The sequence below is a fragment of the Typopeltis vanoorti genome, chromosome 17, assembly GCF_054136105.1.
Source record: "Typopeltis vanoorti isolate ZY-2024b chromosome 17, IOZ_Tvanoo_1.0, whole genome shotgun sequence".
NCBI lineage: Eukaryota > Metazoa > Arthropoda > Arachnida > Uropygi > Thelyphonidae > Typopeltis > Typopeltis vanoorti.
In genome coordinates, this window is record NC_143565.1 from 88,318,724 (window position 1) to 88,337,797 (window position 19,074).

At 35.3% G+C, this 19,074-nt stretch overlaps 1 protein-coding gene across 1 annotated transcript in view; it reads left to right on the forward strand.

Moving 5' to 3' along the window:
• LOC150097610 (transcriptional adapter 2-beta-like) overlaps positions 1 to 19,074 on the forward strand; it is a 226,707-nt gene that overhangs the window by 174,117 nt on the left and 33,516 nt on the right. Inside the window, exons 11-12 of the mRNA XM_090406959.1 lie at positions 385 to 457; positions 10,247 to 10,406. Coding sequence (XP_090263085.1) covers positions 385 to 457; positions 10,247 to 10,406 — 233 coding nt within the window. The remainder of the gene's footprint in view (positions 1 to 384; positions 458 to 10,246; positions 10,407 to 19,074) is intronic.

Consider the following 19,074-nt stretch of genomic DNA (forward strand, 5'->3'; position numbering starts at 1 on the left):
TCTGACATCCAAAATTACATTGTACTATAGTCACCGGATACTTTTGTAAACAATATTGAATCTGGTTGCATGGTTTGCAATTTACGTAAGTAATTTTTTTGTGGTGGTGATAGGGGGTGGTGGGAAGTGATAACTTCCCCCCCCCCCTTATAGGGTATAAATGTTGGAACCTAAGATGTTATAAACAGTGCAGTTGCTAATGTGCCTATTGAGGTATTTGGTTGTTAAATTTTAAAGTAGAAAAAATTATTTTAGGATGTATAATTTTTGTGAAATCCAAGTGTGAGACTTTTGGCAAAAATGCTAATTTATTATAACTTAATTCTCTAAAAGAATTAGACAAATTTTGGACATCATAGTTATTCAGTTCCTTAAATTTTACAGGAATTTGACAACGAAGCAGAATCTTTAGTAAGCAGTTTGGTATTTGCTACAGAAGATGATGATATTGATACAGGTATCATATTTGATAATAGCTTTTAATTAATTTATTTCTTTTTGAAAAAAAAAATGCAATTTATAATAAATTATATTTCCTCATATTTTGAAAGAAACTTAAATGGTATAGTTCATGGTGATAACTTTGAAAACGTCCAGAGCTTTATAAGAATAAAAGACCAAGACATTGAAAATAAGCAGAATGATGAATAACTTCAACTGCATTCTCAGTGAAAAACCTATGCAAGGTATTTCATCTATTTAGGCATGTTTTTTCCTCAAAGTGGCAAATTAAAATGTGGGAATAGACAATGGAATAAACAAAGCTAGTATAGTGGAGAGTCACTTGAATCAATTTATATAGAATAAGAGAGAGAAATTATTCAAAACACTAAACTAGCAGTATACAAAACATTATTCAAACCAGTTTTAACTTGTTGAAAGTTTATTTTTCACTTGGTTAGAATATAATAAATTTAGTTTAATCCTATATCCAAGTGTGAGCAAACAAAGTTTGCGCCTGAAAGTATCTTCAGGACTGGGGTAAGGTGGTGCAACACCAGGACGACTCCTTGCAAAGGTGGAGCAAGCTACTATTACTCCTATCTCAGTATCTCCCATAATGCAAAACACATCTCCTTGCGGATATGTCTAATGTTATAATAATTTAGTTTAATCGTAAGGTGGTGCAACACCAGGATGACTCCTTGCAAAGGTGGAGCAAGCTATTATCACTCCTATCTCAGTATCTCCCATAATGCAAAACACATCTCCTTGCAGATATGTCTAATGTTATGCATTAAGGGAAGGGCCACTACCCAGACTAGTTTCGACCTTTATTGAGGTCTCTTCAATGGGAGCCAGGCCCAAGTGGAGATACCAGCCAGAAGCGTTACAAGGTCATCTCTACCTATAGGAGTTGCCAAATGGCGTGCCACCTTTTTGATAAATTAATCTGGATTTAGAGAAAGATGTTGAAAGTTTATTTTTCACTTGGTTAGAATATAATAAATTTAGTTTAATCCTTTATCCAAGTGTGAGCAAACAAAGTTTGCACCTGAAAGTCATTTATTAAAAAGGTGGCACACCATTTGGCAACTCCTATAGGTAGAGATGACCTTGTAACGCTTCTGGCTGGTATCTCCACTTGGGCCTGGCTCCCACTGAAGAGACCTCAATAAAGGTCGAAACTAGTCTGGGTAGTGGCCCTTCCCTTAATGCATAACATTAGACATATCCGCAAGGAGGTGTTTTGCATTATGGGAGATACTGAGATAGGAGTGATAGTATCTTGCTCCACCTTTGCAAGGAGTCGTCCTGGTGTTGCACCACCTTACCCCAGTCCTGAAGATACTTTCAGGCGCAAACTTTGTTTGCTCACACTTGAATAAAGGATTAAACTAAATTTATTACAATTTTAACTTGTGGATCATGAAATAAAACATTTAATTAAGGACTGGAGACCACAAATACGAGAGTTTCGAGAAAAATTGAGGGAATGAAGAGACGGCATATCAGTGACAGAATCATTAAAATATTAAAAAGAAAGATATTAGAAAGGTACATGATGTTGTTAGCATCAAGAATATGTGAGTAAATCTGAGGATAATGTCACCTAAACAAAAAGGGAGGGAAAGTTGTTTGATGCCAAGATGGCAGAGAAAAAACTCAGAGGAAGACCAAGATCTAGGTTTTTTGATGCAGTCAGAAGTGCCCCAGAAGACTTATATATAAAATATGGTGGTACTGGAGTGCTAACAAGTGATTGACTAATTTGGAAGGAAATTGTTTAATAGGGAATTAGTTTTTCTCTGCATTGCTTTGGTATATCAGGAAGTTGATAATGATGATGATTTAAATTCTTGAGAATGTAAATTCTACTTGAAAATTCAAGTGATATTAACAACAAAGCAGCAACCACATCAATATTAAAAATAGCATTGGCAAAATTATATAAGCAAAGTGGATATTAGATCCAGCATTATTTCAAAGTCGAATCATCTCCATCATCTGGAGTATACATATATACAAGGAAACAAGCTACACAACAATTTACATGGTATGCTAAAGTTACTGGCCTACCATTGACAAAGTAACCATATCTGAATTGCTTATTTTCCTGCTCCATCTTCAGTACCAGCAGGCTCTTACATATATATATATATATATATATATATATATATATATATATATATATATATATATATATATATAAAAGCTATTTCATAGATCATTCTATGCGAAGTCATCAAAGTAAAAGGTAAATTGAATCTGCACAATTTTGTATTTTGGTGAAAGTTAGGTATTTGGTTACTATATCTTTTAGATGAAAGAAATTATTTTCTAGATTTTTTTCCTGGCATCCAGTTAATTATCGTATCCATTTTTAGATTCATAGAATTTTTACAATTTATAATTAATCATAGCTTATTTCCAGAATGGCCAGTTTTGATTTTCCACTACTATTTTATTGCTTGATATATGTGTGTACTTTTTCATTTCTTATTTGTATTTTCAGACCAAGTATTTTTTTCTCAATGGTGCAGCCACCTCTTTTAGGTTTTCTGAGTGCCCCACCCCTTTTATTTTTTACTATACCCTTGAAGGCCTTAAGTTGAATCCAAAGTCTGATTTGTGTGCGATTCATATATACATGGGGTAGAATATGTACGAGGATGATCTGAAAAGTTCTCAGCCTATCAATGAAAAAACGAATTTATAAGTTCTCAGTAAGATCTGCAAAATACCCATCTACAGCTGCAATCACTTCTTGATTTGAAGAAAAAATACTGACCAGCGAGGAAGAGTTTTAGTTTGGGGAAGACATAGAAGTCATAGGGAGCCAAATCTGGGGAAATAGGTAGATATTCCAACAATTCATAGTGCAGATCCCTTAATTTTCCCATTTCCAAAACACCTTTGTGGGCAAATGCATTGTCCTGATGAAAGATGATTTTTTCTTCTGCAAACTGGGTGTTTTCTCACGAATTTTTTCTCTAGTCTGGTTACAAGATCAGAATAATATTCCCCGGTTATTGTTTTACCCTTTATTACTATGGATGAATCCAAGTCTCATCCATAGTAATAAATCGACACACAAAATCAGTTTTATTCTTGCTAAAATGCTCCAATTACTGTATAGAGATTTTCATGCAAGTGTGTTTTTGATCTACTGTGAGCAAGCACGGCACCCATCTTGCGCAAAGAATTTTCATTTGCAATTCTTCATGCAAAATATATCCTACATGTTCTTTTGAAATGCCTATAGTCTCAGCAATTTAACACACTTTGACTCATCGGTCATTCAATACCATATCATGCACTTGATCAATGATTTCCTGTGTTTGTTACACTTTTTTGGACGTCCTTCACGTGGATCATCTTCAACGCTGGTGTGGTCATGTTTAAACTCAGCAGCCTATTTCTTAATTGTCGAAAACAAAGGAGAAGAGTGCCCATAAACGTTTATGAACTTCGAATGAATTTCTTTTCGCTTTAAACCTTCTTTTATGAAGAATTTTATAACTGCATGATATTCAATTTTATCCATTCAAGGGATACAGATAACACTTTTGCTTAAGACAGATAAAATGACTTGCAATTCCACATGGATGCTTATGACAGATGTACCAACTTAGAAAAAAAATCATCCTGATATGGTTGAGGCCGAGAACTTTTCAAACCACCCTCGTATGTATCCCCAGAAATAGGGTAGCCCAGCTCTGCCCTAAGTTACTGGGGGCTACGTGGCCTACAACTCCTTATTCAGTATATTCAAAGCTGCTCTAACAGGAAACATGTTCCATATTAGAAGTTCCTTCCATCTGACATCTGGTAGGTTGCAGTCTCTGAAAGGGCTAAGTATTTTCTTACTTAGCCCTGTTAATAATTGTTTGCAAGTGTTGTGAGACTTCAGTGTAAACCACGAATTCAGAGTTTTTATCTCAAACTACTTATGTTTTTTCTTGGTCCACTGTGTCATACTTCTTGGAAAGCTATGTCTTGATGGGAATTTTGAACAGAGTGAAGAATGAAGGCGCTCATTTCAGCATGAATAATTTCTGTAACACAGCCAGAACAACTATCCTAATCAGGAAACTGCAGTCTAACCATCAGAAAGAGAAGTAAAAGTCTTGGAGATCTTCCTGCTTATTGTTGAGCATGGAACATTCTGTAGAAAGGGAATTCCCATCTCTATGGAACTGAAAATGGAAGGGATTTACATGGTGTGAGTTTTCATAACTAATATAAAAAAACTGGTGATGTTAAAAAATTTATGTACCTGCTTCACAAAGATAGGCCCTTTCTATGACATGTTCCATGACTTATGGACCAGCCTGCAGTAAAGGACGTTACCAGAGAAGATTCGCCATTGGGTAATTGGATTTCAGGAAATTTCTGGGAAATCAAGCTTCAAGGACAAGAATTTAAAGAAGTCAGAATGATTTTCTGAGTTGGTGAGGTGGCAGTAAAAACAGCAGATGAAGAAAAGGTTAATGAAGCATCTTAAGCTACATGAGATCAAAAATAGAATAGGAGATTTAAGATTACTATCCTCTGACACAAAGTACCACTTATGGTACTTCGTATATTTGTGAAAAAATCATGCAGAGTATAGTTTGGACAGTTAAGATAGACTATGGTTGTTGTGAAAGTAATTCTGAGTTGGGAAAAAAAATCAGATTTTGTTTGGATGTGTATGTGATGGTGCACATAATTTAATTCCTTCTTTTAAGGTTATATGGTGGTCAGCATTCATGGTGAAGAATTTATGGAGTAATTACTTATAATTAAGAAAATAACACTCAATGTTTCGAATTTTGTATCAAGGTCATCATCAGGCAAACATATATGCAAAGAACACAAGCTACATGACATTACACAAAAGTTTTGTGTAGTGCTTTGTTCATTTCTTACCCTAGCCTAACCTCTGATGAAATAAATGTATAATTTATTTATATGTAAATATATACAAAAATATAAATTAATTAACAAAATAAAATTCATACATATCAGTATAATAATAATATCATCATCGTCATCATCATCAAATTCTTGCCATGTAATCTCAAGGGGCGTATAGGATATGATAGTACTATATTAAAAATTTATATCATTACCTCCAAATCTGTCTGTTACTTGTCAAGACTCCAACATTATCAGATCTTATATTTCTATCGTCTGAGGCACTTTATAAGTATCAATCCACCTATATCTTAGCCATCCTCTGGGTCATTTTCCTGCCAACCTGACAGAGATCACTTGTTTTGCCAATCTTTCCTCGCCATTCTGTTTAAATGACCATGCCACCTGAGATTAGCTCTGCTTATGCATTCCTGGATGCTTTTGTCAAGGAATCTTGCAGACTCGTAGTGGATTTATTGATGAGTATAACATCGTCCGCATAAAGCAAAGAGCTGACAGTAACATCTCCAATTTTGATATCATGTTTAATACCACTTTCCTTCATAATGTGATCCATTTAGATAATTAATAACAGAGGGGATAATGTACATCCTTGTCTCACACCAGATTTAACATTAAATCATCTTCCTGTACTTCCTTTAATTCTAACTGCTGATTTACAACTCAAATAAAGACTAAGTATTGTTTGATATAATGCCTCATTGACACCATATAACTGTAGCTTATTGAATAGCTTCTCTCTTGGCACCTTGCCATATGCCTTTTCCAGATCGACAAAACTTAAATACAGATCTTTGTTATATTCCCATGATTTCTCGACTATTTGTCTTAAAGTGAAGATCTGATCCTGACAGCCTCTATTTGGCCTGAATCCAGCTTGTTCTTCACCAAGCTATTCTTCCACAATTCTTTCAACCGTTTCTCAAGTATACTTGCATAAATCTTACCAGGAACACTCAGTAGGGAAATACCTTTGTAATTCTCACATTCAGTTTTATTTCCCTTTTTATATATGGGTACTATGAGAGCTCTACTCCAATCATCAGGAATTCGTCCCTCTGTCCAGGTCTTCTGAACTATGCAGTGCAGCCACTGTAAGACTTTTATACCACCATACTGCATCATTTCTAGTCGAATATCATCTACTCTTGCTGCCTTTCCACATTTCAAGCCTTTGGTGGCTATTTCTACTTCTAGTATGAATATGCATTCCTGACTGTATGCCTGTTGAGTTTTTTTTTACGAATGTGCTGTCACTGCTTGTTTCATTTAGTAATTTTTCAAAGTAATTACTCCATACTTCAAGGATATTTTTTTCTCCCATTTTCATGTCACCTTCATCATCTCTAACTCCTTTTACAACACTCTTTCCTCCATTTCTAAGATTCTTCAACAACCTTCAGAATTTTTTGCCACCTTCTTGATATTTATTTTCTATGTTCTTGCCAAAGTCCTCCCATGACTTTTGTTTAGCTTGTTTTACATTAGCTTTCTTACATTTGACTCTGTATTCTCTAAGAGTGCAAGCTGACTTATTTACCAGGAACTTTTGATATGTTTTCTTCTTTTCCTTCACTGCCTCTTTAACTTCCTGTGTCGACCATGGAGTTCTGATTTTTCTCTCCTTGCAGACAACCTCATCACATGCCTCTCTGTCTGAATCAATCAAGGTTTTCTTCAAGGCTTGCCACTGAATCTCTAAAGTTTGGTTCCTGTTCTCAAACTCTTTCATTTTTTCTTGAATAATCTTTGCGTATTTTAGTCTACAGTTCACATCTGAGAGCTGCTCAACTTTTATTCGCTTTAAAACTTTCTTACATGTTATTCTTTTCAATATGAAATTCAATGTTATCCTGCTCAAGACTAAATAGTGATCACTTCCAATTTCAAATCTTCTGTACACTCTGGTGTCCTGCACCAGGGAGAAAACATCACTATCAACAATAACATAGTCAATGAGACTTTTCTTATTCCTTGCCTCTTCTCTCCATGTGAATTTGTGCACATTTTTATGTTGGAACATGGTATTAGTAATAACCAGTCCATGTCCTGAGTGGAAATCCAACAGGTATTTGCCATTATTATTAGCTTTGCTCTTTTCTCCGAATTTTCCCAAAATATTTTTGTATGTCTGACAATCATTTCCTACTCAGCTGTTTAGATCCCCAAGAAGGACCAACTTTTCCTTTTTCATTGTGTCAGTTGCATTCTCTAACCTCAAAAAATTCCTCCACTTCTACCTTGGTAGAATCTTCTGTGGGACCATAGGCACAAATAAGTCTCATTGTCCAGTTCCCCATTCTGATATTCGCCAACATTACTCTACTTGAGACTGCTTGCCATTCAAGAAGATTAGCCTCATATTTAGTGTTGAATACTATGGCTACTCCTTCTTTTCCTTGATTGTCATTGCCTGAATATAACATTTTGTATTTATTGCTCAGAAAGATCTCACCAGTTTTTGTCTTTTTTGTTTCAGTCACCCCTATTATGTCGATCTGGTACTTTTCTAATTCCTCAGCTAGCTTCATTTCTTTGCCATTCCAACTTCTTATGTTGATAGTACCGATCTTTAACTCTGGTAATGTTGAGTTGGGGTGTGTTTTCAGATTTGTGGGGTGTTTAAGGGTCAAAGCTGTATAACTGAGAGGATACCTCCACATAGCCTTTTAAGGAATGCAGAGAACTGACCAGGGCTTCTAACCTAATGTTTAATCTTCACCTTCTCATGGTGCACCTTGTTGGGTATCTACCTGGATACTGAACGAATGAGGATGGGTTGGCAATTTGGGATTTAGCCGACCAAATTATATTCCTATTAGCTTAAACCAAAATACCAACTGATGGTAACATGACAAAATTTCATGCCGGCTGGGGTGTTGCCCGGTTAAACTAGGCCCCCTTTTTTTTTTGCCAGGGAACCAGGGTGAACAGTGAAATGTCAGCTACTGGAACAAATCTGAAAAATAATAATAATATACAGATTAAAAAAAAACATCTAAATAGTCGGCGTTTGCACTTTACTGCGCTTGACCACATGACAAAAGATGTTCGAATCTAGTCGTCGACTAGAGAAACTTTTTCTAAGCCTTTTCTCGACTGGTTCCCAAGTTAGTCGATCTCTCGCACGGGCTAGCGAGTTTTTTATCCCAGAAACTCTGGTTTTTTTTTTTTTTTGTCTCGTCAACTCAAGAAAATCGGCCGTCGAACCCACACTCTTTTCAGACATTAAAAATATTGTGTTAGGGTTAGGCACCACGAGATGGCGGCACTTGCTAGCTGCCGCCTTCACTGCGTACCATTTAATTAGTGATAGCCTTGGATGAGCTATCTCTGATTGGCCACCAGTGGAGATTGAACTGCCCACTCGGTCTCCAAAAGTTAGATAGGGCTAAACAGCCTTGCCTGCTTCCTATATATGGGAACAAAAAAGGTGTTAGCTGTTTTTTTTTTTTTTTTTTTTTTTTTTTTTTTTTTTTTTTTTTTTTTTTATGTAGTGGAACTACATTAAGCACATCTCTATAGTCCTCTTTTATTAAGATTTTCTTGTGTTGGGGTTCTTTAATCATGTTCTGGATGCTATATGGATTGCAGATGGGTCCTCCAGATTCTTGGAATTATTTGGAATTTTTACCAGAGGTCAAGTTAGGGTAAGCTTTATCTTACTTTTGTATGGTGTCATGTAGCTTGTGTCCTATGCATAATATGTTTTCCTGATGATGACCTTGATAAAGAAGTCGAAACATTGAGTGTTATTTTCTTAATTATAAGTAATTACTCCAACTTGTTTTTGTCTCCATAAATTCTTCACTACAAGCACATCATTTAATTTGGTGTTTATGCCACAAATGTTAATCAAGTTAATCAAAAAAATTCGGATTTTTCTGCAAGAGGTTTGTTTTTATTTTAACTTCAGTGATGACTCTATATCTAAATTATCATCTGAGTTTAACATGGTAATTTTTAAGCGATAGAGCGAAAAAAAGACCTAGGAAACATGCAATGGGAAGAGATGAGCTCTCATACATGCCAAGATGCTGGTTTGAATCCCGTGATTCAAATCAGCATCTTCAAAGGCCAAAGCACATGACTAGACATATAGGCACTACACTATGCAGTTTATACACTACAAAGTGTATGGTACAAAGTATACACTACAAAGTATATGGAACAGTTTAAATTTTGATGGGAAAAATATATGATGTTCTAGCAAGTATCCTCTGTGTAGCCATGGCTGTTGTGCTGAAGATCTTGGAATTAGTCTTCCAAAGTTGGGGCATTTATACTTGTTGAAGTTAGGATGTTGTTGTTTCTGACGTAGAAATAGCCTTTTGGATTTGTAATGGCTTCTATGTAGAATTGTTGTTTTCATCCATTATATATGTTTGTTTCCAACCTTTCCATTTCATTCTTGCTGAACAGTATCTCATTTGATTGGAATAAACCAGGTTCAAATCCCATTAGCAACTGGATGTGGACTTCAGCATAGAACAGCTGTGATTGTCACAAGGAACTCTTTCCAAAGTGGAGTCAGCTTTAAGAAAAAGTAGGACTGCATTGCAGTATGATCTTCATGATAAGCGTGTTTCTAGCTATCTGTCACTAGCACCTATCACTATTTTCCAATGATAGCTTATTTTTCTGTTTTATTGTAGTGTTTTGAATCAAGTTGATGTCTCCTACATGGATGATGCATTTAGGGATTCAATTGCAAAATTTTTCTACCTTTTTATAAATATATAAATATTTAGTGGTGAAGCAAACATTATTTTATATCTGCTGTAATGTAGATATATTATTCTGATGTGTTTTATTACTGTTAATCAAAGCAGATTTGTGCAATTTTTTTTAAAATAAATTATCATTTTTTCATCTCATATAGCCTTGAAACTTGCTCAAGTAAATATGTACTCTAGGCGACTAAATGAAAGATTGTGGCGAAAAAAGATTACTAGAGAACACGGCCTAGTCAGTGTTTTCTTTAGTTCCTCAAGTAAGCAAAAACCTCAGGTAGCAAAGAAGAAGCAGTCCAAAGAAGAAAAGTAAGAAACTTCTCTTAGAAACAAAGATTATGTTACTGCATGCCTAAAAATAAATTTTCATTATTAAGAAAATAATTCTGCAACTTGTTGACTACAAGATAGGACAGTTGACTCAAAGTTGATCTCAAAATTTTGAATTACACACCCGATACTATTTTTTCAAGTGATTACTCCCACTTTAGGCTTCTCACACAAAATTGTTTTGTAATTGTTTTTAGCAGAATAAGGTATTAACTTCATATACAATCTCTTTTTAGTGCCACTTGCAATTTCAGAACAGATTATTTTAAAGAAAAAAATCCTTCTGCTAAAAAACAATAAGAATTTTTTTATTTATATATATGTTACTTTTTTTTTGTGAGGATATGATTAGTACTGAATATAGTTTCAGTATTTAAAAAAAATAATAACACAGCCAACTTCCACTATAACAAATTATGATCACTTCCATCCATAGTCCATAGTGTCAATGCAGTTCTAAAGTAAATGTACTGTAGCCATCCTTCCTCTTTAATAAAATCATTCCTTTGTTCCCTAACACAGGGTTTCCCAAAGTGGGCCCCATGGAGCCCTAAGGCTTCACAACTGAAATTCTAGGGCTCTACAAATCTTGTTTACAAACATTCACTTATTTTTTTATTTTTTTTAATTAATGAATCGAATGCGATATTTGTTTATTTTTATAGCTTTTATTTGCGAGCAATTGTTTTTGAGTCAGCAGACTACCCTAACAAGGTTAGTTGCAATTTGCCTCCATCACGCATGATATGTAAAATTTTATAACAAGAGATTGGCCAGAGATTTTAGGGGTGGAGTTGAAGGTTTTTAATTTTCCCCTTCACTTTACCATACTTTGTATTCAAGTTTTGAAGTTTTCCAACAGCATATCTCTGCGAAAAGACATTCTCACTATATGCAGCTACTAAAACTAAATATAGGAACAGGCTAAATGCATAAAATGATATGATGCTACATGTTATGTCCATCATACTAGATGTTGAAAAACTCTGCAATTTTTCAAAGTTTCTAAATTGTAAAATGGTGAATATTTATTGATTTCTTCCTTTTTTGCATGTTTATTTTGAAGATTGAGTTGTGAGGGCTCCACTTTAGCAAGAAGTTTGGGAAACCTTGCCCTAACAGAAGTTCACTGTGGTAGGAATTCAGAATATAGTGAAGTTAATATAAGAAAGACAGGTTTGCAGATCTAAAATATATAACTAAATGTAATTGATTTCAAATATCAAACCCATTTTTCTCTGTCACGTCAGGTTTTTCCTCTATGGCATTTTCTTTTTGCTAATATGTAAGTTTTTGATAGTTTTAAGGAGGCAGTACTATTTAGAGGATCAAAAAAATCGATTTTTTTAATATTATTTTCTGAAAGTATGTACTTTTAAAAATCTGTTCCTAACTTTTTATCAAGAAATTCGAAAAATTCCCGAAGATATAGCCTATTATTCAAAGCGGTGCATAGATCAGAATTGGAGCGCTCACCGCTCTCTCTTGTCAGTAAACGAATAAATGCGTAAGAACCTGCAACGACACGTACTGGTGCTTTGAATGTGAGAGAGGCCAATAATTAGATACATAACTACTTAACAATATTCATTAAAAATTACAAGAATATTTATAAAAAAATAACAATTTTACTTACACACGAGTTTCAGGGAATAAATTTTTGTTTGTAGCAATTTCTGCTGTGTGTTCTGTTTTGGCAATCCCTTTGAATACTCCAACAGTAGTCGGCCATCATGTGAGAATCCCATCTTCCTTGGTACCGATCTTCCATAGTTTTTAAGTCTTGATGAAATCTTTCACCTTGTTCATCGCTTACAGCAAGCACCTAAATTCTCGGGAAATCTATCAAGATGACTGTATAGGAAATGAAGCTTTATGCTCATGTTGCAACCTAGGCGCTGGAAAATTTCAAGCATTGTTTCCATTAGATCTTTGTAATTGCACGCTTTTTTGTTTCCAAGAAAATTATTCGTCACCATCGTAAACGAAGTCCAGGCCTCTTTCTCAATTTCGCTCATAGAGTTGATGAAATTTGGGTCTCTCATTAAAATCGCTAATTTTTGGCGTTTTCCCTCGCTCCACTGTCGTAAATTTTCTACACATGACTTACACACTTTATTTGGAGCCCATGACTTGTCCTGATCTGCAATTTTTACGTCAAAGTATGCAAAGTACACTTTCTTAACGAAATCAGTGATATTTGTCCTTTGACTGGGAATAGTAAAGCTGCCACAAATGTAGCAGAAGGAATCTACACTATTGACACAATTTCGAGTAGTAGACATGATGTATTTTCTTCACTGCCAACTAACATGCAATTAACAAGACAAAAAAACTAGAGACTTTATTGAAACGTTATAAGTGCTCATCATACTTTCACGATCGATTAACGATTGACTGATTTCGATCGTTCTTTGTCCACTATGACGCATATAGCATTCATTTGTTTTAGGCAGTTGTCATCGCCTACTTTTCATCACCTAAATGTATTAGGTCGGTTATCGGCCTCTCTCTCTCACATTCAAAGCGCCAGTATGTGCTGTTGCAGGTTCTTACGCATTTATTTGTTTACTAACAAGCGAGAGCGGTGAGCGCTCCAATTCTGATCTGTGCACTGCTTTGAATAATAGGCTATATCTTCGGGAATTTTTCGAATTTCTTGATAAAAAGTTAGGAACAGATTTTTAAAAGTACATACTTTCAGAAAATAATATTAAAAAATCGATTTTTTTGATCCTCTAAATAGTACTGCCTCCTTAAAACTATCAAAAACTTACAAATTAGCAAAAAGAAAATGCCACAGAGGAAAAACCTGACATGATAGAGAAAAATGGATTTGATATTTGAAATCAGCGCACCCAAATTAGTAAAAAAACAAGTGTCAGATCATAATTAGCAGGAAAAAAAATTTTTTTTGTTGGCCAGTGTTATTATTATTACAAAAAAAATTTTTTTTTACCCCTAGTCTCAAAAGCATTATCCTCTGGCCAAAATATCGTATGAATAATTTATCTGATATTATACCGGGATGCTTCTATAAAAGTTATGAAAACTTAGGAGATTAAAAGATTGATCTTAATGGATTTATAGGGTTGAATGCAACTTTGATATCTCAACACTTTAAGCTACCCCCTCACAAATGGCAAAGTGACTGCTGCTTACAATCGCTTAGTTACTATAATATCTCCAGAAGTTCTTAGGACAGTATAATTAAAAAAAAAAAAAAAAAAAAATGTATATATATATATATATATATATATATATATATTTATATTTGCCGAGTGGTTAGCGTATCTGCTCTCTTGCCAAAAAAGGCTGCAGGTTTGAATCCCACCATGGGCACGGATGTTAGTGATTGCCTGTGAAAATATTAGTGATAGTGATGAGCAGTAGATGGTGTTGGTGCAGATGATGATGATGGCAGTTGTGATTTGCTGTAGTTGGTGGATTGAGTGGTGGAGACAGAAAATTGCAGAGTAGGTGCCCTCCCTTGATGAGTCTTTGGACTACTTGGAAGTATCATGTAATGATAATAATACATGTTTTAAGTGTTCCTTATTGTAGCCATTCTTGAAGTGCATCTTTGACTACTCGGAGTTCTTGTTCCAGTCTGATTATGGATGCTTGAATGTTGATTATTATGATTGATGTTATTTAATGAAATAACAGATGTGTAAACCTAATAATTAACTAAAGTTATTTAGCTGATTAGATTAATAAGCCAGTATTTCACCAAGATCCACCGTGTTGGGCTGGGTAGTAGAATACCCCAACTGCACTCCTGCGTATCGTAAGAGGTGATAAATGGAGACCCAGTCCCCATGGGTATAGCTGGGTCTCCTTTGGGGGGTGGGCGAAGGGCTAATCACCCCCTCCCTGTAAAAATTATCTGATTACGGAAACTGTAAATTAAATCTGGATGAACAAATGCTTCTGGCAACAGATGTGACTTGCGAGACCCCCAGAAGATGGTTATCTAGCCTGGTCTGATGTGGATAGCGTATATATGACACATCAAGGGGAAAGCTTTTCGGAACCCTTGTTGTTGAAAAAGCCACAAAAAATTTTAAAGATTGGATCATGAAATGTCAGAACACTGTATCAGGTAGGAAAAACTAGGCAGGTAACAAATGAAATGGACAATTACAAGTTAGACATTTTAGGCATCAGCGAACTCAGATGGACTGGTTTTGGTAGACTTATAACTAAAGACAACAAGACAATACTGTACTCCAGATCAGAGGAGAAGCATGAAAAAGGAGTTGTGTTAATATTGAACCCAAAAGTAACCAAAAGCTTGATCGAATGGGAACCAGTAAACGAGAGAATTATAAAAGCCAGGTTCTATTCCAAATTTATCAAACTTTCTGTTGTGTGGGTTTACTCACCTACTAATGATGCAGATGAAGAAATAAAAGAATACTTTTATGAGCAACTCCAAAAGGTAATAAATTCTATTCCAAAACATGATATGATAATGCTCATTGACGATCTTAATGCAAAAGTGGGTAAAAGGTCATGTGTAGAAGAAAAATCCTTAGGTTTCGAGGCTTGTGGATACCGAAATGAAAATGGCAATGAACAACTTTGTCATTGGAGGAAGTAAATTCAAGCATAAAGAAATACATAAATTGACTTGGATTGCACTGGCAGTACAAGAAACCAAATTGATCATGTTGCTATCAACAGTAAATTCGTAAGATCCATGCTTGATGTGAGAGTCAAACGTGGTGCAGATATTGGTTCTGACCACTTCTTGTTAGTGACGAAGTTGAAATTAAAACTTCAAAGTGTATTAAGAAAGAAAAGAAGTTCAAGAACTGCATTTGATATTGAAAAATTAAAAATTAAAGAACTAAGAGAAAAGTTTGCTTTGGAGATAAAGAACAGATTCAATATATTAGAAATATTATAGCAGCAATTGTAGCAGCAACACAAAGACTAGAGTCCTGATTTTGGCGACCTCTATCTGAAAAAATTGCAGCTATCACATAAGACTAGAGTCCTAAACAGAGAAAAAATCTGGTACTAGTTTTTTCTTAAGATGACTGTCTCCCAGATTTTAGGCAAATTTATACAGCTATATTTGGAGTGTGTTTCAGGGCTTCTGTTGCCTCTGAAAACAATCTCTCCGACTTGTAAGAGCTTCTGTGCAGTACTTTTGTGTTCTTCCAGTTGATCCTGTGTACAGGGGTATATAGAGCATGGTCTGCTAGTACCGATTTGCCATAGTGATAATGCCGGATGTATCTTTTGTGTTCGCTGATGCGGATATTCACAGTTCTTTCTGTTTGACTGTAGTAGGCTTGATTACATGATCAGGGTACTTCGTAGACTCCTGGATGTGATAAAGGGGGAATGCTGTTCTTGGGTGAGCGGATAAGGGTTGCTAATTTGCAACACATTCTGAATGTGGTGCGTAGGTGTGTTTTTGTGCTCTGAAGATGCTGGTTATAACACCAGCGAAATATCAGCAATAAGTTAATAAATTAATTATTTACTTATTTTTCTGTGTTCTAATATATACCGTTAAAAAAATAAACAACAAGGATGTACATTATCACCTCTGTTATTCATTATCTATATGGATTACATTATGAAGGAAAGTGGTATTAAACCTAATATCAAAATTGGAGATGTTAATGTCAGCTCCTTGCTTTATGCAGATGATGTTATACTTCTAAATAAATCCACTACAAGTCTGCAAGATTCCATGACTAAACTCAATAACTGTTGTGATAGATGTGGTATGAAGGTCAGCAATAACAAGACAAAGATAATGAAAATAGGGCAGAAGCATTGAAAACATCAGCTGCATTGTGAATGGAGAAGCTATAGAACAAGTAAAACATTTCAGCTACTTAGGCCCGATATTCAGTGAATATGGTAAATTAAATATAGAAATAGACAACAGAATCAGCAAAGCTGGTATGGTGGGAAGTCAATTGAATAAATTCATATGGAATAAGAGATAAATTAGTCGGAACACTAAATTAGCTGTATACAAGACAGTGTTCAAACCAGTTTTAACTTATGGATCTCAGAGCTGGGTCAGAAGTAAAACACTTGACCAAAGACTAGAGACCGCAGATATGAGAGTCTTGAGAAAGATTAGAGGCGTGAACAGATGGCATCAATGGCAATATCATATTAGAAATGAGGATATTAGGAAAGAACTTGACAGTGTTAGCATCCAGGAATGTGTTAGCAGAGCTAATCTCAGGTGGTATGGTCACTTAAACAGAATGGGAGATGGAAGATTAGCAAAACAAGTGTTCTCTGCCTGGTTGGCAGGAAAAAGACCCAGAGGAAGACCTAGATATAGGTGGATTGATATGGTAAAAAGTGCCTTGGAAGATAGAAATATAAGATCTGATAATGTAGCTTTGACAGCTAACAGATTGATTTGGTGGAAAATTGTAGGTAGGAAGTTAGTAACGATGTAAATTTTTCATGTAGTACTATCATATCCTGTACACCCCTTGAGGGTAAATGTCAGGAATTTGATGATGATGGAAATCTTCCAAATATCATAATAAATCCAAAATAAAGATCTTTAATAGCAGTGTTAAGGATGCATTCTTCTATGAATCAGAGACATGGAAACTGACTAAAAAACAAGAAGTAAATGAAATAGTTTTCAAACAAAATGTCTGCAGAAAATATTTAAAATATTTTGGCTCCAACGTATAACAAATGATGACTTATATAAACTGACTGAGTAAAACCAAATCACTGATGAAATAAGTGCAGATTTTGAAATGGATTGGACACCGAGAATGTATAGCAAAGAGATTCCTAGAGTGGCTTTGACATGGATCCCAGAAGTAAAAGGGGAAGGCCTAAATTAACTCAGCAGAGAATGACAGAAAAGGGAAGAAGAAGAATGGCTGGATGGAAGAGATAGAGAAGCTGAACTTGTTGCTCAAGACAGAGGTGTTTGAAGGAAACAGATATTATTATTATTATTATTATCTGAGACCTCCAGGGAGTCGAGGACTCATCGAGGGAGGCTATAAATAAATCACCCAAACCAGCTGTCTTACCTTCCCTTAAATTCATTCACACTAGATGCACTCCCTGTCCCTAAGGACAAATTATTCCACTCACTCACTCACTTCTCTCTGGGAGAAAAACCTAGCTCTTACCCCTTTCTTGACTGTGAGCAAACCTAACTTCCATGGATGTCCCCTTGTTCTCCCCACCTTCCATTTAACAAAATCTTTCATCAGTTGATATCCTATAAAACACACAAGTTTATAGACCTCTATCATATCACCCATCTTTCTCCTTAACCACAGTCTGCAATCCACATACTCGTAATCTGTCCTCATAATCTGAATCCCCTAATCCAGATATCATCTTTGTAACTCTTCTTTGCACCCTTTTCACAGCTTCTTTATCCCCTTGGAACCTGGGAGACCAAATCTGCACACAATAATCCATGTGTGGTCTTATCAAAGCCTTATAAAGAGGCAAAATGATTTCCTTATCCTTACATGTCAAGGTTTGCTTCAACATCACAATTATCCTTTGAGTTGTATTTGCAACTTTTGCTGTGTGACCTTTGAACTTTAAATTCCTATCCACCAGTACACTAAGATCCAATGCCTCTTCAGTTTCTTTTCTTGTAGCATAACCCTGCTAATATAATATGCCACTGGAACTCTAATCATACCAAAGTGCATAACTTTACACTTATTAACATTAAACTGGCAGCCATTTTGTTTGCCCAAATTTCCAGTCTATTCAAATTATTTTGTAATTGCTGAATATCAGTAGCATCCCTGATTGCCCTGCCTGATATCATTAATGTATAGATTGAACAATAATGGCCCAAGGACTGAACCCTGAGGTACACCACTGGTCACCTTAAATCTGGCAGATTACACCCACTGTATACCACTTTTTGATATTTGTCTGTCATCCCTCCCTTGATCCAAGTCAAGAGATTATCCCATATCCTCCAGTTTACACAATGAACTTTCATATGGTATCCTATCAAATGCCTTAGAAAAATCCAATATTATCATAGTGTATCCATTCCCTTTATCCAACTCAGATGTAACATTGTTTATAAAAATATGCACAAATTGCGAAAACATGACCTTCCTTTAGTAAATCCATGCTGTTCCTTGGAGAGTATAGCATGTTTGTCTACCCATTTCTGTATGCGAGTTCTTACCAACGTCTCTAAAATCTTCACTACCACACCAAAGATACTGATAGGTTAGTAGTTAGACACATTAGTTTTTGCACAACCCTTGTACAATGGAACTATCATAAATTCTTTCCATTCCTGTGATATCATTCCTGAGCTAAGACTTAAGTTATACAAATGTGCGAAAGGCTGTAGCCAATTCGGCTAAACATTCCGTTAACAAATGAGCTGATATTCCATCTGTCCCTATAGACAAATTCTTATCCAGGTTATGCAACAGCTCTTCAACCTCATTTTCATGAACCTCTAACTCTTCATCTAATGTAGCAGTGGCACTCTGCACCATGTTACATACACCTAGTTGATATATTTTAGCAAAGTGATCACTCTTTAATTGAACAATCTCATTATCTGCATTCAATAAAGTTATTCTTCCACATTCATTCTTTCTTTTGCTTGCATGGCCAATTTCTTTTCATTCTCTGA